The sequence below is a fragment of the Pezoporus occidentalis genome, unplaced genomic scaffold (genome assembly GCF_034315485.1).
Source record: "Pezoporus occidentalis ecotype Australia unplaced genomic scaffold, CSIRO_AGI_Poc_V1 ctg292, whole genome shotgun sequence".
In the NCBI taxonomy this organism is placed as follows: domain Eukaryota; kingdom Metazoa; phylum Chordata; class Aves; order Psittaciformes; family Psittacidae; genus Pezoporus; species Pezoporus occidentalis.
The window spans coordinates 52,250-72,666 of NW_026914852.1; the positions used below are offsets into that span (position 1 = coordinate 52,250).

The window sequence follows — 20,417 nt, forward strand, 5'->3', positions numbered from 1 at the left end:
TTGACAGATACTTTTTTTTTAATAATTAAATACCTTGGTAGCAGAACTTGCTTATCTGTGCTGCATGGCTTCATTTTGTAGTTGGCCTGAGCTTGTTTTACAAGCTTTTAAGAGTTTTTCACGTGATGCAGTGCAATTTGCAGGGAATGGGTAGTTTGTTCCATTTGGGCCAGTTCTTAATAGCTGTAATTGAAACGGGCCAGGACTCCTCTTCCTGATCTGCATGAGGGAGAAACTGTTTTATACCGAACAGTCTGATAAAACGTGTAGGGAGACAAGTGAACAGTAAAATGCGATTTGAGAGTACTGAATAATGTATAGCTGTGTTCTGGGAGAAGGGGCTGCTATTGGGAGACCAGGGCTGCAAAGGAGTGCGCACATGCTCACACAGTGCGGAGGTGCTGCTGTGTTGCAATGGAGAGGGTGCAGAAGATACAAGGAGTGAGAGAAGCCGAGAAGCGCCGGTCTGTTGAGCAAGAAGAAGGGCAGTGAAGGGCGCGGGCGATCCCCAGCAGAGCTGCGGGCGCTGAGGGAGTCGGGCTTGAGCGGGCCTGCTCGCGGGCCGGGGCGGGGCCGCCACAGCGCCGATGGGGCGTAAGCGGTGCTCGCCACGAGCCCCGCCTGGAGCGAACCGGGGCCAGGCTACGGGGGCCGCGGTTCCCATGGGGACGGGCCCGCCTCTTGACCGGGTGTTTGCCGCCGCGGCTCCCGTGGGACGCGGCCTATGGAGGTGAGCGGAAGGACGGGCAGGTTGGTGCCAGGCGGAGCCGAGCCGCCACCTGAGTGATGCGCGGGCGCCATCAGAAGGCGCAGCGGCCCGTTGTGCCGCAGCTTGTCCTTCAGAGCTCCCGATGCGGCACCCGTGCACCTTCCGCCCTTTTCTCTCTCTGGGGACCAGCTTCTTTGCTGCACCCTTCTACATAGTGCCCTCTGTGTGCTGCCTCTGAGTCCCAAGCATTACCTTGTGCTACTGTGTGCTCCTCTCTACTGAGAACTAAGAGACTTGACCTTGACAGCCTGCCTGCCATCTGTTCTTCTGCCTCAGAGCATCTGACCCTCTGGGCCCTCAGTGTGACTTCCCACCCTCCTACTGGGATCTGCTGGCTGCCACTGGCAGTGTTTTCTTTCACTCCCACTTGATTACATCTTTATGTTCCTCTGTCCCCTCCAAGTGTACAAGCCTCTAGTCCTGCGGGATACTTGATCCCTAGCTTTCTGGTAGCATTGCCTTCATCCATTTGTCTGTCTCTTCCTGTCCTCCCTGAGGATACTTGCTCTAGGGACTCAGTGTCCTTGTTCCTCATGGTGCATTGCCCTCATTTTACATTCCTGACCCCTCTGTAGAATATGTGCCCATTTCTCAGTCCCAGGAGCAATCGTTTCTTCTCACCATACCCTATATTTTACTTAGGCGGTAACTTATGCCTCCTTCTCTTCTGACTGTCCTGCATAATGCTAAGCCGTCATGTACCCCACAGCATAGCTTGCCCTGTACTTTGCCAGAGGTGTGTCACTGCTCAGTATCTGACATCCCAGGTTTCTCATGTATGTTATTACTCATTATCCTATCCCCCAGTTCTACTATATTTTATCTATTCCAGTTGGGTTATGTAATAGTGTATATTTGCTGTTTATATGGCTAACTTAACTTGTAAAGTAAATAACAAACCAGCTACTAGCAGTAAAGAAGGAGATACCACATAAGTGATGCAAACTTGGAACTTGATGTTTCTTGTTGGAACTATGTTGACAAGATTGGCGCAACTAGTGTGTCTATGCTGATTGCTTGACATGCAGCACAGAGTGAAACGGCTGTGCTAGTACTCATGTGGTAGGAATCACCAAGGATGACAGTTGTAGCTAGAGATACTTAACTGATACTGGCTATGTGGCATTTTCTTTTCTGTAGTTTTGAAAGGAAGAGAAGCAGTCTTGGTTTATTAGCTCTGCTAGTCTGTCATGCATGTATTACTCGTCTTACTCTTGATACAGTAAGGGTATGTTATAAAGATAGCAAGGAAGAGAGAAGCAAGTACAGCTTCTTTATACTTTAAACAACGTTTTAAAGCTTTAGACCTCTTACAAAGAGGGATTGTATGGAAGTTTGAAAGCTCTTGTTACTTTGAAATGTGCTTCCGCATCACCTTGTTTTCCTTATTTGGTTGAAAAGTAACTGTCTCAAACATGGCATCTGACTTCTTGTTGAAGTAGCATCTTAGTAGTAACAGCTGCAAAAGCTCCACTGAATTGCCTCTTTCTGGGTAGGCTTTAAGTAAGTGGTTGGACATTATTATTTTTACTGTTTAGGTTGTATGAGTAAACTGTGCTTGTTGTAAGATGTTGTGTCTTGCTTGTACGTACACTCTTTCCTAAATCATCTGTTAATATTCTGTGTAAGTTTACTGTTCTTTTGACTGTAAGACATCCAGGCAATTGGTGCAATTTATATTTAAAATTATACTGCTATTTACATTATGGCTCTTATTAAAACCAATGTGAAATTATAAATACTGCTGCTATCAAAGGCAAAATGTTCCCTTCTCCCCTATTAAATTGCATTTCTAGGAAATACAGCTCTCTGGAAAGCAGTATTTTAAAATTACAGAAAGGTGTGTTCGTTCATATTTTTATATAAAATGAATTGTGTTATATGTAACCCAAACTCACCTCAAGATACCACATTCAATTTACGAGTGCTGTTAATTTAAGTGAGATAATATGGAGATAGAGAAGAGGGTTGTTTTCATAGGAACCTGTGTGGTGCCTTTTAATTTTAAGGTAATTGTAGAGAGAGATTGTGAAAGAGCTATAATTTTTCTTAACCAACTCTTTTCAAGAAAACTTGTGATTTCAATTTGATGATTTCAAGGACGTAATAGGCTGGAGCTGCGGTCTTGTTTTTTGTTCGTCATGCAAAGGTCTTGCCTAATAATGTACTGCTAACTTTAGCTAATAAAACATATGTCAGGCTTTTAAAAAGCACTTATAAAAATATTTTCATGCTTTAGTGAGTATAGACTGAGCATAGTTTCTTTCAGTGCCTTGGGTCCGGAAAACATCTTGTAGGTGTTTTTTATTTTTAATGTATTTACAATTGGGTTGGAGGAGGGAACTTAAGATTTATCTAATCTTTTGAACTGGTAGCCATCAGATGCATTTGAAGCAACAGTAGTAGCTGAAAGGAAGATACAGAGGGAACAAATCTTTTAGTGTTGCATTTCCTAGGTAGGGAGGCTTTAATGTTCATGACACCGACTTTAAAAAAAAAAAAATCTGTATCTGCTTACCCAAATGAAGACTATTCTGCTTACACTATATTCTACATAGTAGCACAATCTGAAGATTGCCAACAGAAAGCAGAATATGAAAATAATTTTATTTTTTTTTTATTGCTTTAGGGATAAATGTGAAATCTAGGCCAGCAGAATTGAAGTCCATCATATCATTGTGTCTCTAGCGGTGTTTGTTACTTGGTGTACATGCTGCAATATGTCAAAAAGCAGCTCAAAGACATGCATGAAAAATTTTATCAAATTGAAAGGTTTTTGGTTTTTCTTCTGTACCCTAAGAATTTTTGAAGAGAGAAATGAAGAGTTAGAACAGTATGATATCACAGTTACTCAAATGAAAACATCTGAAAATGCTAAGAGGCAGAGACTAGTGGTGCTAGAGTACAGCTGGTTAAAGTGGAGCAAATGCTTGTCAAGGAAAGAAACAAAAAACCTTAATTTTGTTATTGCTGCTGACAATACAACATGTTGAAGAACATTAATTAAGAGTTGGAACAGTTTTGTAGGTGAGATGTGACTTCCTTAAAATTGCGTTCAGGAAAAGAGAAGTTTAGCTTCTCTGGGAGAGGTTTGGATTGGAATGGTGTGGTAAAATCATTCATACAATAAAGAGCACTTTGAGCATGGAGGTCTGGTTATCTATTCTGACAGAGGAACACCTAGAACATGAACAGAGTGAGGGCTAACAGATGTGACTTAGGCTGTCTTTGCACCTTCTGTATCTTGGTTTCACAATGACTTGTGTGATTTCTGGTAACCTGTTAGAGATATGATAGCATTATGTGAAAGTGAGGATGCTCCTAAACGTGCAGCTTGTCCCTACATAATTTATGTAGTAGTTGGAGGGACAGTATGACTGGATGGAGATGGCAAAAGGGAAACACAGTGTGGGGAGCAGAAAAGGATTTGTCAGAAAAAGAATGCTTTTTCCTTGGGCACTGAACACCTCTGGGAAGTGAGATGAATCTGAAAGTATTGTGTGTCTCCTGTGTGTTAAATCAAGATGCACTTTCCTTCTATGTATGTGAGGAGACAAATGATAATGGTATCAACCATTGTCAATAATATTGTCTAAGGTTATTAGACATCAGTTGCTATGTTGTACTGTGGATTCAACACAAATGGTTCAGCCTTTCAGCTATTTTAAACTGTTGCAAGCTAATCTTAAAATGGGAGTTGGGTTTGTGCACTCTTAAATGCCTTTTATCCCACCTTCTCTGGTAGGCCTCTGTGAAAGAAAGAAGTCTGTTGGGGCATATCTATCATGGGACCAAGATTTATGACCAATAAAACCAATTATAATATTAAGATAGCTGAAGCAATGCCCTTGTTTAGCTTGGCCACTCTCACTAATTTTTATTATTCTGTATAGACTTCCAAATCTTGTGGGGAGCAGAGAATAAAAGATTATTTCTTTCCACACATCATTCTTGTTTGATAGAACTATTGTCTTCAGCTGTAAACAGTGTCTTAGGGATTATCCTGTTTAAAATGTTAATTGCTGTAAACTATTTGAGTCAAACTGCATTTGTAATGTGGAGATGACTAGATAAGTTTTAAATAAGTTTTTTTTAGTTATTAGGAGTGATCTGGAAGTGAACCTGGAATTCCTCAAAGATCACTGACTGATTTATGTTACTGTAGTTCTGGAACGTATTCAAATTCTAAAGCCACTTCAGGAATTTTATATGAAGCATGTCTTTTGGGAATGGATGGAGGATTTTGAGTCTTCTATGCCTAGCATTGCCCTTTTGCTAGGGTAAGCTGGGTACTAGTCACTGAGCAGTACAGCGACTACTCTTCTGATCTGACGTGCCCTAAGAAGTTGTGGGATGAACAAGGGAGGTATAAAAGTGCCTGTCTGGGCTATGCAGAGATGCTGCTTATGTTACTTTATTTATATATCCAAGTGTTGGCTACAGAATTTGGATTGAGTCAGGTGAAGTGTAAATTTAAAAGCAAAATCATAGCAGAATATGAAAGTAAATATGCATTTAGCTTTTTATGACTATCCAGTTCTAGTTTGCAGTTCTGTTTACATATTTGTTATATGATCAACCAAGTGCTGTGGTCATTCAGCTACCAAAAATAACTGCAATATAGAGTTGAAAGTAATTAGAAGGTTGCAGAACTACACAATATCAATCCACGTCTGTTTGGCCACCTACCAGACTATACCAAGCCTGTCGAGTCTTGCAGGGATGAACCCAGAGCTTGAAACGATTCTGGGTATCATTAGAGAACTTACTGGTCACAGTAGCAGTATTGGCTTTTTGTATTTGTTTGAAATATTGGCCTTACTAGTATTTTTCCACTGTGTCTCAGAGAAACATTTTTTGTTAGTAGCAAATACTAGGAGGAGGAGGAGAGGAAAAGATATGAGCTGCTTCTATTTTTAAATGTATCTAAAATATCAGATTTCTGCTGGCCAGCCTTTGTTTTGCCATTTCTTATGTAACAGAAACTGTGGAGAAGAGGAACTCTGTTAAGTGGAAGTCTTGCAATCCTTTTCAACAGATCCTCCAGCAACTTCAAAAGTTGCATATATTATTGATAAGTCACAATTGTTATGATTGGTTTCAAATGACTTATGAGAAAAATTTTGATGGCGACTTTCTTTAGGGAATTACAGCATCTTGTATTTACAGTTATGTCTTACTGTTAAAAATATTACATATGGATGCCTCATTAGGTCACCAGAGATGCTCTTTAATGTGTTCTGGTTTTGTTCTAGGAATAGTCACATAGATCATCAGCATCAGGAGTGTGTGAACCTGAAACATCAGATGGAGTGGAATATCCATGAACTGGAAGGAGATCTTGCTTGTTAGAAAGGGGTATAAAAATATGGACACACAGTGTTGTGTTGCTGCAGAGCCATCTAGCAATTCTGGTTTGACACTGTTGTAGTTACATAAGCTTTTAGGTTTTTTTCTTTTTTTTTTCATAAGTTGATGGGATTTGAAATGACAACTTAGAAAATTATGCACTACTTGGATAGTAGCTGTTGGTTTGTTTGCCTGGCAGCTGTCCCTTGTGAGGAACTCTTAAGAACATGTTTCGTAATCTGATATTGTGTAAAATCGTTTTCTGTAGACAGCACATTGCTATATTTGTTAGCCGTGGAACTGCAGGAGAGGTCAGCATTAGGGAGCGGAGGCAGTTTCAGTGAGCTGGGTAAATGTTTCTTGTTATTCTCCTCATTACAAGGCTTCCTCACACACACTTCTGCCTCTTATATTGCTGTCCTTTCATCAAAAAAGATAATCAGACTAAGAATGAAATTCGACCTTCTGACTGTGATACTTTAGGAGGAGCTTTATACCTATCTGTATTCTAAACGTTAAAGAATAATGAAGCCTGCTTTCCTTTGCTTTTGTGTAAAAATGTATTTGATATTAAAATTACTTTTAATTGTTTACATGAGTGTGTGTGTGAGGAAGTCTTTCCCATAGCTTCCTATTTCCTAGCAGCCCTCTTGTCACTTTATCTCCAGTGAAATACAGAAGCTTAAAATCATTTAGGTTGGAAAAGACCTTTAATATCGAGTCCAACCATAAACCTAACAGAGCCAAATCCTCCATTAAACCATTGTCTGCAGTGCCACATCTAAATATCTTTTAAGTACCTCCAGGGATGGTGACTCAACCACTGCCCTGGGAAGCCTGTTCCAGTGCTTACTTCTGTTAATGTTTGGTTTATATTTAAAATTTTACTTTTAAGTTGTGTCAAAAAAGGCTGAAATAATTTGGGGGTTTTTATCTATAGCTCAAGACTGTTCAGTCTAATTTGCTAACTTCTTTTAACATACACTTCTGTCTTATTTTAAACCTGTTTTTTTTTTTGTGTGTGTGAGTGCATGCTCAGGAAATTAATCTGTAAGTGAAAACTGAATATTCAAGTCAGCATTTTGTGCTCCATGGATTCCTACAGTCTCTTATTTGAAACACCTAACATAGCTCTCTTTCAGTTCTTCAATTACTGTGAAGAATATTTTCAATATGGTAAAAGAATATGTTAAATGGAGTGGATTACCTGTTAAAATGGCTTCTTTATGAGTCATCTTAACCCAAAACAAGCCAACTTTATTTTTAGGATTACCTGATCCTATAATTAGGTGAGATGATGATGTTCTTTGTGCTAATCACAGCGTCAGTTATGTGGTAAATTGGAGTTAAACTCTGCAGTGTCATAAGAAAGATTCAGCATTGGTCTTAAGTCCAGCTAAATAGTGGCAATAGAAGCTGCAGATGAGACATAAAAGTCTGGAAATCTTGCTCTGCAGAAGAGAATGGAGTCACAGTGCTTGCTTAAGAGAGAAGGATGCTCTCATTAGGATGTAAGTGACCTGATTTATCTTGTTTCATAAACTGTGATGAAAGAAATTGAGAACATCATACCATTTTTGTGCCCAGTTTATTTATGTGAAAAGCTCACAGTAATTCATGGTTAAACAGATACCACACCTCAAGTACTGTGTCAGTTCTGGTGCCCACAATTGAAAAAAGACATGGACAGACTGGAGAGGGCCACAGAGGTGATTGAAGGGCTAGAGAACTTGCCCTGTGAGGAAAGACTAAAGGAATTGGGTCTTTTCCAGGAGAAGGCTTGAGGGGACTTTGCAGTTTTCTAGTATGCTACAAAGAGGATGGAGGATCTCCCTTCACAAGGAGCCCCATGGAGAAGACAAGAGGCCAGGGGTACAAGTTGCGCTGGGAGAGGTTTCATCTCAATGTAAAAAAGATTTTTACAATGAGAACAATTATTGCTGGAACCATTGTTGTAGGGACAGAGAAAAGTCCTCACCACTAGAGGTTTTCAAGGTATGATTGGACAGGGTACTAGATAATCTCATCTAGGCTCCTTTACCATGAAAGCCTGGACCAGATGATCTTTCCAACTCAGGCTGTTGTATGTTCTATATATATTACTGCAGCAAAATTTGTGGCAAAATTTCGATGTATGCATATAAACATTAGTTTTATGATTGACTTAATCAAGAAACCTCTCCTTAGGGCTTAACAAGAAAATGAGATCATGTGGAAAAGTATTTGGGAACAACAGACCAGAAGGACTTCTTTCATAGCCAGCCTGGAAAGTGACAGCTGCCAGTTGAAGAAGACGACTGGAAACTAAAGAATTTCTGCATTTTGTATGACTGGAAATACTAGTTTACAGTATGCATTTGGCTCATGAAAAAGTCCCTCTGAGCTCCTAATTAAAAAAAGTTATTGGGTAGTTTTATGTTCAAGATTGCATCACATATTTTGTTAATTGTCTTAAGCAAATATATATTAACATGGGAGGGTGGTTGTTCTTGTACGTAGACTTCAAAAACAAGTTGTGGTGCTAAAACCAGGCCAGGATTCTCATCTGACTGAGATTTCTTAGGAGTCTGCCTCTAAAGAATTCCAAAATCAATCAATGCATGGGCAGGAAGAGAAGTTGAGGGCACAGCTGGCCAAATTCCATAAGGATGAAGAATAGTAAAGATGACTAAAGCTTTGTTTAAAGCTTTGTCTAAAATGACATTTACAATCAAGCTTATGAGCTCCCTGAAGTCTTGACAGCTTCATGTTTTGAAAGCTCAGCTTGTGTTGAAACTGGTCTTGAAAGCTCTTAAATTTTGCATATGAGGTTTCTCTCATTTTGTGCATCTCTGATCTCTCTTTCCTAGTTGTGTTTTCAATGTATGTGTGTGCAGCAGCCTTTGAGCTTAGGATTTTTACCCTGACAATCCAACAACTTAAATTCCTAGCTCTTTTGTATCCCATTTCCATTATTAGCAAATGGGAAACATGCTGTGGATGGTATTGCTGAGAGCAGTATTGGTGTTGAGCAGTTTACGCCAGCTTTGCTGAGGTGACCTCCAAAGGTGATTGTAAATACCCATAGAGATGGACCCTAGGAGACTGCTGAGCTCTAAGCAATTAAGATGCTTTTGTCTAGTAAAATACTTACAATAGAATGTAATAGATTTGGAAAATAGAACAAGGAAAGAAGATGAGGACAGTAAACAAGGCTGAGATTTAAAACAAAACAAAAAATCAAACTCAAAACATCCTCAGTATTTATCCTGCTGCAATCAACAGCTTCTCTCTGTGTATTGTAGGTATAAACAAATGTCTCTGGTAGCTGAGCAAGAATGGATACTGGAGCAGAATAAAATGCAGGCAGAACTGGACTGGCAGCACCTCTGCGAGAATGCAGAAAGTAATTGGTATCAGAAATCAGAGGATCTAACACAAAGCCTGTCTTCAGCAAGAGAGCAGGTGAGAATTTCACGTTAATGTTTTTTAGGAACCATCTGTTGCATAGAGAGATACGGAGATTTTCTCACCATGGTGTTCTTCAGGGGAGGCATTACCTCAATTTTCTTTCAAAAATCTGTAAAATGGTAATTCTGTATTGTGTACAGCAGTTCAGCAAATATATTTCATGAGAGACCAGATTAATTTTAAAGGACAGTCTCTAATAGTCTTTTAGCCCTTGTAACAGTCAGGTTGGCTTGAGAGATGCCGCTGCTTTTCTCTTGGCATTGTAGCAGAAGAAAGATTTCTTTTAGAGTGGCCCACAGCCAAAAAGAGTTTCAGATCACAGCGCAGCTTGAATTCTGTCAAGGGAACAATATTAGTCCTGGAAAACTCAAGAGTATTTTTGTAAGGGGGGTGGGGGTGGGGAATCCTATTTTGTGAAGTGTACAAGCTTCTGTTTCTGAAAAATGAAACATGTTTATTGCTTAGAGACTGTTATACAATGGGCTAACCATTATTCTCAATGACCAGTTGCCTAGTAAACTCCTTGGCACAGAGAAAGCACTTGTTTCCAAAGTATAGAATGCATTTACTCTGGTGTTTTATTTTACCATCATCTTCCAAAAAATGTTGATAGGCATCAATGGGTGTAGGATAGGAACACATCTGAGAGATGAATCAGCATTGTCCGTATCGCATACAGAAGATGAGACAACAAAGCCAAGTTACTTTTCCATGAAGAGTTTTTGACAGAACCAAATGGATGTGCTTTAAGTCCCTGTCCCTATTTTTTCTTCGATTTTCTTTCTCTCGCTCCCTTTGTCCCCTCCCTCCTCTCCATACCCTTTGTAGTGATGTCCTCTGCTTTTCCTCCATCCTACTTTGAAGCTGATCTACAGAAAAAAAGCCTGCAACTTGCATGACGACTGTTCTTTCTGCTTTGACTGTTGAGAGAGAGCTGACAATGCAAGCATTGTTTAATCACGGTATTTTTACCTGAAGGAAACAGGGTCGACACTGTCTTGAATTAGGTGAATTCATTCTGACAACTTTATGGGGCATTTTTCCATTGCACTTTTTTTTAAGCAGTTCATCTGTTTCATATGTTTAATTCAAAATACAGACATATCTAGTCTGGAATACGCATAGATTAGGTGTCATAGGCTTCATTATGGCTCTGATCCATTACTCAATGGCAAAAGGAGCTGTATGTACAGTTGCTCCAAAACAAAAATGTACTGTACCATCATGGCACATCAGAATGGAAAGAATTAATTTCTGGAAAGTTCACAAGGGTCTGTGTTAGTTGCAATTCAGGGTAGATTTTAAAATTGTAGTTAAACTTTCAAGGCAATGCTTTAAAACAGTAATTTGCCAGCTGTTTAAAATAATGCCTTTTATTTCAGTGTCACAAAATAGTTTTTCTTTGATTGCTACTTATTAAAATACATATATTAAAAGAGAACCATTCAAAATTGCAATCATAATGCTGGTTTGAAACCGTGCTGAAGGATAAGGCATTGCGAGTAGAAAATTGTCCTTTGTAAAGGAATGAAAGTAGAATGCGCTGCAGCGTGCCCTTCTGGGCAGCTGCAGATGCTCAACAGCAAGCAGTTAAGAGTGTATTATCAGAGCTTGCTGAGAAGAAAAAGCAGTGTTAAGCAAGCCTAGTGGTTTCTGAACACAGAAAGTGATGTATTCAGGATACTTTGTGTAAATATTTTTATAAAATAATTAGACAAAAGCAGACTGCTTGCAAAATCTTACCATAGAGCAAGTTGGTTTTCCACTTCAATTTCAAACTAGACTGATTGTAGGTTGATTGCTCAAATACCGAGAGAACCAGAACTGGGAAAGGGTTCTTTTACTGTTCACATTCACTGATTTCTTCCACTGTAACTGACTGTTCTTGTTGGCAAGACTTCGTTTCCATTTTCACACTTTTCTTTCTGTTGGTAATATACTCTCTGTTTTGTACTTTTAGCCTGTAGGATAAGCAGTACCCATCACAGCAGAATTATTTTTGTCTCTGTTTTATGTGAAGGGCTCTTGTTTAAAAAACAAATAAATGCCAAATAAATGCCAGAAAAATTATTGGGAACTAGAACCTTTCATCTTAAATTTTCTGTACAAAATTAATTGTAAACAAATGGGGAAAGTGATTGAAAGTTTAAAATTGATAAAAATTGTGTCAGTGAGTCTTCTTAAAGAAGGAATCATTTGTTAGCTACCCTCTGATTCAGATGATTGAGGCAAGAATAGTTTAAATACACCCTAGTACAGTATCTTCAGCATAAAGGCCCTTTCCTCAGATTGGTTTGAGACCCCATGAGGATGCAACAAATATTGCAGTAGTCATTCTTGACTTTAATGGCGATGTGACACACACCAGCCTGGAAAATCTTGCTTGTAAATGATTTTGAGTATGACTTGGGCCTTGTCTGCCTCACTGGAGCATGCTTATAATATCATACAAGTGCACAGATAAAAGATTACTTGCAGTAGTTCTGAATGCTTACGTGGTGTTCTGTCTAGACCCTTTTCCACTGGCAAAAGTCTGGAACTGCTGTATTTCTGATTGAAACTGTGGTAATTAATTTGTATGTTGCAGGTTGAGATGAAGTTCTGGGCTCCAGAAAAACCCTGAGTGATTTGATACCTACTGGTGCCTTTCCCTTCATGCCTTTTCAGTCTCTGTCCCTTTTCTTCACCTTAACAGCCTCAGAGAAATTGTGAAAGCAGAATAGACATTAGCCTCATCTTATGCATACCTTCTACTGTTAGGGCAGGAAGAGCCACAGGAGAAAGAGGCTGTAGGGCAGGTGTTGTCTTTATGACAGGGAAATTTAATTTGAAGGCTATTATGTTTAGATCATGCTTTCACATCGCACTCACAGACCAGACTTATGACTGGGGAAATAAGGAGACTGAAGGAAGTGTAGAATGACGGAGGAGATCAAAAAGGAGTAATGTTTGAGTCTGTGCGAGGCATAAATACTGACACTGAAGTGTTTTTCTGACATGTCTTATGTGCAAGGCCTTACGGGTTGCCTTTCCCTCTCAAAAGGCAGAACTGCTGCTTTGCACAATTTAAGGTTAGGGTTGAAAACAGTGAAACACTTTTTGAGGCTCAGAAACGTGAATTAGCAGCACTCAATACAAATATTCCAGAAACATCTGGTCTGGACTGTCTGTGAATCAGGATTCATTTAGTGACTGTAGGAATGTGTAGTCCACAATTGCAGGGCTTTCTAATACTCTTGTACCAAATAGTATCTGCATTTCTTAAATGGCTGATGACAAATGTTTCCATCAGCTACAGAGGATTTTACAGAGGTAGAATCTAAATTCTGCATTCTCTGTTTGGATGAAACCACAGTTATAATACACTGTCATCAGTCTGATGTAACGTCTTTAAATGTGTTTGCAGTCACACTCTGAATGAAGAAAGAGAAGAGGTAAATAATATTGGCACCCTAGTATCCTTGTCCTTACATCCCATGGATCCTACTAAAACTTCTTCCTGATGATTGTGCTAGAATTTCAAGGAAATCCTGGGTAGAAACATCAGGAAACGTGTTCTCCAATCAATGTCTGTGTTTGGGTTTGTGGGGTTTTGGGGGGTCTTTTTTTGGTTTGGTGTGTTTTTGTTGGTTTTGTTTGGTTGGTTTTGGTTTGTTGTTGCTGTTGCATCTGGTTTTCCTTTTCCTTCCCTCCCCCAAAATTGTGAATTTGGAAATTGAAGAGGCGCATGAGGGGAAGCTTTTCCATATTTGTCTTTTTTTTTTTCTAAACATATGTTGCTGACTGTTGACAAGAATTGGATTCTGGAACTAGCAACCTTTGGTGTAACAGAGTAAAGCAGTTCTTACACTTTGTGGTCTAGAATGTTTCACATTTCTAGTCCTGATTACACCATCATTTTATTCACACAGGACTACCTTTCCAAACTAAATCTCTAGAATAATCTGTAAGGTTGCATGCAGCCTGTGGAGAAAATGCTGAGCAATTCCCACTCAAAAATTTCAGAAATTGAATTATTCTGGGATTACTCGGAAATAAGCAAGCTGCTGGTATTTTACTAATATCAGTCAGGTTTTTTACAGAAGTTAAACCAGTTTTGGCAACTTTGCTTTTGTCAGTTTCTTCAGTTCTGGAAATCTAAGAATGACATTTGCTCATCAATTCATATTTGTATCAAGTACAATTCCAAAAGTCAGGCTTCAAAGCCTTTGTGAAGGCAGAGCTTCAATTGTTATCTGATAGATGTTCCTTTTGCATTGTTCACTGTTAGCTTATCTGTAACTAAAGTACAAACAGAAGATACTGCTACTTATCTTAAATCTTAAGTGCTGAGAGGTTTTCTACCTGTTCTCCATTGTTCAGGTTGTCTAGGTGTAATCCATGCACTCCTTCCTCTTTTCCAGTTTAGCAAAGTATGTCCAGCTTCTTCATGCTCTTGTGAACAAATTATCTCCAATGACACTTTCAAGAATTTGGCTGGTCAGAAAAGTGACTGCTGTTGAACCAGTAAGTTCTTTAAGGAGATGGGTTACCCACACATGGAAGAGCTAGAGATGGCACACTTCAAAGAACAACAGTGATAAGACAGAGCTATCTCTGTGGCTATTCTCCTCCCCATTTATGCCTTCTTCTATATCTCAGGTTCTCTACATACCACTTTTTTCCCCTGACAAATCCCCAGAATAACCAGATGTCATTTTTCTCTTTCTGTGGTTCTTTTCTCCCAAGTCTGTTCATGGATTGAAAGTACTAGGATCTCTGTGTGATGGTGTGGAGAAAATGTGTTGCTCATTAATGAAATGTGTTGTCTTGTTATTTTACAGATATTTCAGTATGATGATAAAACTTCTCTAAGCAAAAATATTCCTACCTTGGAAATAAAAAGGCTTCAGGAGCAGAATGCCAGTCTTCGGGCTGCTGTTGCACAAATGAGGAAAGAAATGGAGAGTCTTGATAAGCAGATGTCCTCTCTTCCTTTGACAGAAAATGGACAGCTTGCAGAGCAAGGTGACTACTCTTGCCACAGAACTCTAAACTCAGTTAATGAAGTGTAGCTGTGGTGGTCATGACCTAGGAGGGCTATCCAGCCCATGTGTATGTATAGATCATGACTGTGGGGTTCTCAAGTTTCCACAATACATCAACACACAGAGGTCTGAGAGTCTCGGAATTTCTATATTGCAAATTACTACAAAGCTATTATTAGTAAAAAGAAATATGCGCACACTATAAGTCACTACAAAATTACTGTGAGGAAAGTAAATGTGTGTATATATATTGCAAGAGTAAAGCAAGTATACATATATTACAAGTTATTACAGAATTCCAGATAGTGAAGCAAATATATAGAATCACAGAATGGTTTGGGTTGGAAGGCACCTTTAAGGGTCACCTAGTCCAGCCTCCCTGCCATGGGCAGGGACATCTTTCACTAGAGCAGATTGCTCAAAGTCCTGTACAACCTGGCCTTGAGCACTTTCAATGATAAGGCATGCACAACTTTCCTGGGCAATCTGTCGCAGTGTCTCACCTCCCTCATTGTAGTTTCTTCACAGGAGAAGTATTCAGGCCCTCTGATCGTATTAATGGGCACCCTCTTTAACAGGTCTATGCCTTCCTTACAAACCTTTCCTGTGCATGTGCCCGTAATATATTACGTGAGGTGCTACTGGTGTGGCAGTCACCACACCACTCCCAGAAGTGGGGCTAAATGATAATGGGGGGAAAAAAACGTCTCGTTTCAAAGATGCTCTACATCACTAAATCTTGAGTCAACCAGGTCCCCCAGTGAGGGTCAGGTCTGCCTGGGAAACGTCATGCAGGGAAGCTCTTGCAGAGAGGCTCATTTTGGGTGGGTAGGTAGGTAGTACTTTTTTGTGTGTAGGTATGTAAATGAGCATAGGGTATCAGTTCCAGGTATAGTTGTTGTGATTCCTGTTTTCATGGAAGGTCAGTTTGTTAACACAGTTTCTTTGACCTGCATCCACCAAGCTTTCTTTGTCTTGCTACTATGGCTGAGTGCTAAGGAAATGCCCACTAACAAACAAGAGTAGTCTTTATTTAATAAACAATAAGCATCCTCTAGCTGTGTTAATAATGAGACATTAATAATCAATTAAAACAAAACCTCTGTTAATTTTAAATAAAAAACAAATTCAAGCATAGTTTTTGTCACAGGCAGCTCAATTAGTCCAGTTTTTTGAAGATGATGTTATCCAATATATAATAGAATTATGGCTGTTAAAGTTGGGCAGTATCCAAGAGATGCAATAATCTCTGTCAGCTGATAAACATAAGTTTTCAGAAATGCGTTTATCTGTTTTCTTTATGGCTGAAATACTTCATTCAACTAATCTTTCTTGTATCCTTTTTTTTAAATTTATGGAGATTATATTCACTCACTAGAAGAGATTATAATATTCCATCTGATATTTTTAAGACAATGTAATTTGGAGGAGGGCTTCTGATTTCCAGAAAGTAACCTGTTCTTTCCCATGACTTGTCCATGTGCATCCATAAGTTGGGACTCACATTTTTAATGTCATTAAAAGAAGAATTGTTCAGGATTAGCTTCCATTTATTGGTGATATTTTTTTCAGCTGTGACTGAAAGAAGCTGTTGTACCTTAAATGTTCTTGTTATGTTCAGTATTGTCAGTTTCCCAAGAATGATTACCTGAGGCAGTACTGGGAGAAATAAAAACTTCGTTGTGCTCCTTTACCCATGAATTGACCTTTCTCATGTGTCATCTCTATTTGCATTCTTACTTGGTAGCTGACTTACGTTTGCATGTTTTAGGACTACTATTATTTTTCTGTTTCTTCAGCTCTGTTCACAATATATCTCCTGAAGTGGTATACATGCATAGTAATAGAACAAAAGGCCAAAGCAGCTGTTGCTATGAAAGCCTAAACTGGATAAATACATATATAGTTATATTATACTTATCTTCTCTTTTAGGTTTATTGTGCACAAACAGAATTTCAACTGGAACCACTTTGAGCAATACCCAAGTCAGCTCAGTTAACTTGGATTGTATGGTAAACCCAGGTGCAGAAAAGGTATGAAGCGGTTTAAACTCCTGAAAATGCCTGCATGTGCATGTGTGTGTAATTAAATACATATTATTTTTATTTCAATAAATATTAAAAACTCAGGCAGTATGTGCTTATGTGGTTAGCTAGTAATGAGTGTAAATTAGATGAAAGCCAGCAGTGATTTATTTCAGCCAGACTTAGGCTCATCCTGTCTTGGGAATACGTTTTGACTGGCCGTCCCGTCACAAATCACTCCTGATCCTTCAAGCCCTTCTGGGTATTTTTTCCGCACTTGCAAATTCTCAAACTGCAGTGTGTCGCCTCCTCAAGTTTTCCGCTGTAAATCCATATTTCAGCCTTTTTCTGAAGTGCCAAAAGCCTTTCAATGCGCGTTCTGATCAGGAGGGAGGACGCGCGGGAGCCGTGTCCCCGCGGGCGGGCAGGAGCTGCCGAGCCCTGCTTCCCCACAGGCCCCGCTAGGGAGCGCCAGCCACCTGCAGCGAGTGCGGGCGAGGGGCTCGCTGGCGCTGGAGCGCCCTCACACGGCTCCAGGGCTCGCAATGTCATTCCCATCGCGCTGCTGTAAAGGGCAGGACCGACATCGGCGTTAACTTGCAACAAGCGTCTGTCTGAAAAAGTAACACAGGAGTTGAAGACTGGGACAAATATCGAATACTACATAAGGCTTAAGTCACTGTATGTTCTCCCCTTCTGTCTCCCAGGAACTTCATGGTGTAGTAAATGGAGTCTCATGTATGGTAGGTTAAAATACAATGAAAAAATAAGGGATTTCTAATTTTGAGGTAATCTGTAAGATCTACCCATAGAAGTTGCATGCTTTATTCTTACTGTTACTCACCAGTAACCATCTAAGTTCAAGAAAATGGAAATAATAGCCAGGTAATAAACAAGGATGAGTGGTGGAGCCTCTCTCTCTCTGGAGGCATTCCAAACCTACCCGGGATGGTTCCTGTGTGACCTGCTCTAGGTGGCCCTGCCTTAAGGGCAGGTTGGACTGGATAATCTCCAGAGGTCCCTTCCAGGCCTGGTGATTTTGTGGGCGTTAAAACTAAGAGCTTTAAGAACTGAAATAATACCAATGATCAAACAAAATTGTGGGGCCTTGGGAACCTTGTGTGAAAACATGCACAAGCCACCAGGCACAGATCATGTTTAATCTTAGTTTTATCTTTTTACTGAACATAGAAGGAGATCTGTTCGTTCCTGCTGTCAAATTATAGTTAGCAAATCAGTGTGTGGCAGTGTAGACAACATAGATTTATGTTTTCTTTTTGGCCACTTCCAGAACTAGGTGAAAATTTAATCTTATACCATCTATTCTTTTCTGTTGCCGTAAACATTTTATGAATGACTGTCGAAGATGCATTCTTATTTTCTTCACATTTCTTTAAGTGGGGATATAGCCTTAAAAGAAAAGTAGGGAGTGGCTTTGCGTTGGAGACGGTAAGATAGGAATGGAGCATTCTCTATGACAGAGATTAATCCTTTGCTAAACTGTAATTGAGTGCTCAGGGCCAGATATGAGAACATTTTTCAGGCAGCAATGTGCATCTTGTGTGTGAAATGCTGAATCACGTGTGCTTTATATATACAGGCATGTAGTAAATAGCAGATGTGCAGACCAAAACTCGAAATGAACAAAATGCTGGAATTGTAGTTAATGCTGTCTTCACTGATGCTGAGCTGTCATTTCCTGTATTTCTGCTGACTGCTTTATTTCTTCTTCCTTGGTACATAGCAAGCCTTCTTAGGCATAGACTGGCAACTGGAAACAGTTCTGTTACAAACAATTGGCAAAACTTCATCAGAATTCCTTACTGCATATGAGAAGTGCTTATCTCTTAACATTTTTCTATACTGTCTCTGTGCTGCTTCCATTTACCATTTATTAATTACATGCTCTTAAGGCCATGGTGAATTACATGCAAAAATATCCCTGGCTTGGGGAGTTTAGAATCTGTTGAGCAATAGTGGTAGCTAAAAATGGGGGAGCAGATATGGAGTCAATATGAAGAGCTATAATGATAGGGTTTTTTTCTCATTTAATATAACAGAGGTTCTGGGACCATAATATCAAAATTACTATAGAGCTAAAAAGTAGCTAAAGAAGAGGAAAGTTTATGTGGAAACTAGTAAAATAGGCATGTAGATTATTACATGCATGTGATTTTTCTTCTCTTCCTTTTGTATCAACTCTGAGGAGAGTTTTTCCTCTCACCATTTTTTATTACCAGCTTTTCTGTGTTTTCTCTCTTTTGTATTGTAGAGTTTTACTCTGGGCATGGAGCTAAAGGTAGAAAGATTTCTGAGTTCAACTCCTAACTCTACAGTGTACAACCTCTCACCTGAAAAAAAAATCTTCTGTGTAATGCTGCTGAATGTTTTTAAGAAAAATTCAGGAAAAATAGAAGTTTAAGCAAATGGTATTCCTCCCACAGCTCTGTGATGTGCTTTTGCATCTTGGTACAGTGAAGATGGTACATGGTATGACAACCAGTGGTACTGTTAATTGGTCACTGCCTTGACCTCTTTTTATGTTGAGTTTCAGTGTGTTAATTTAACAGTTCATATGATGAGAGTCGAATGTAATAATTTGTGTCTGCTTTGGTGTAAATTGCTGTATGTACACCAAAGTGGTGTTCTTTTTTTCTTTCACCTTGGTACCTTCATGTTTTTATATTCTAGTCCTGCAGTAATTTCTCCACCTTTCTGCCACATAGTGTTTGTGTACCTGTATGCTTTCCATGAGTGTTCTAAAGGGCTTCCTCTTTTCTGGTAAAACTATCCAAAGAAATAAGAGAATGGGAGTTGCATGACCCACTGAGACAATGGTGATTGGGTCTTTTGGGTAAATATTTTATCATAATGTGTATCTGCACATAAACACAATTAAATTTGCAGAGACAAAACCATTTTTAGAATCTGTACTTTTTACTCTTCAGCCTTTCTCTTAAAAAATAATGTTTTAGGTTGTATTTACCTCGTGTGTATGCATGCAATGCTTATACAGAGAAGGGTTTGTGATAGTTTGCCATCTGCAGTAAAGTGCCTTTTCCACATTTTATTGTAAAATTAACTGCTCTCTAGTTTACACTTATACAGTGTTTATCCTATGTATATTACTTTACACTTACAGTTAACAACATTTGTGGGAACATCCCAGGCTGTTACCGTGTTTTGCCCTATATTGCTAAGAGTAGGTTTCATTTGCCCTTTATTGTGAAGAAAATTCTGAAAACGGACCCTCAAAAATGCCTATAGATTTCAACTTTACACTTTTTCTTCAACTGGCTTCTAGTGTGTGCTTGTAGAAATTTCTAAACCTACGGACTTCAGTATCAAAATATTCATTATAAACACTATCTGTCTTTTTCCAGGGGCCAAAAGCCGAAGTTATTGAACAAAAGATGGTAGATCTTGAGCTACAGTTTCCTGACATAGGTCCTGGTGTCGGTCTTTGGTATGGTGTCAGCGGCACTCTACAAGGAGTGCAAAATAAACTGCAGGAAGCAGCAAGACAAATTTCTATTCTGAGTGAGGAGAAGCAGCAGCTGATTGAAATAGGAAATGGACTCAGGGCAGAACTCAGAACAGTATTAAAGGAAGGTAAATTTATTCTACAGAAGAGTGCAAGCTTATGTATTTAGAATAAAACCTGGGAATCAGTTCATCCTTTGAGCTTTAATATGAAGACAAAGTGCTGGACCTGACTGATTCTTGATCGGTATAATTTCTGTGAGACTGTGGTGCTAATTGTTGCAAGAAGGACCATTCTGTGATAGGAGGTACTA

General features: G+C 39.3%; 1 protein-coding gene across 8 annotated transcripts in view; it reads left to right on the top strand.

Annotated features, from left to right (window-relative positions):
- Positions 1–572: 572 nt before the first annotated feature.
- Positions 573–20,417, top strand: part of CCDC57 (coiled-coil domain containing 57) — a 36,697-nt gene continuing 16,852 nt past the window's right edge. For 2 of the 8 annotated variants that reach the window (XM_062626404.1, XM_062626410.1), the window contains exons 1-5: positions 573–730; positions 9,403–9,562; positions 14,392–14,575; positions 16,529–16,629; positions 20,004–20,232. In XM_062626404.1, the coding sequence (XP_062482388.1) occupies positions 588–730; positions 9,403–9,562; positions 14,392–14,575; positions 16,529–16,629; positions 20,004–20,232 (817 nt within the window). In that variant the 5' untranslated portion in view covers positions 573–587. Of the gene's footprint in view, positions 731–4,785; positions 6,128–8,305; positions 8,491–9,402; positions 9,563–14,391; positions 14,576–16,528; positions 16,630–20,003; positions 20,233–20,417 lie in introns of those variants that run through there. The other 6 variants (XM_062626407.1, XM_062626408.1, XM_062626405.1 and 3 more) reach the window with 6 other exon arrangements.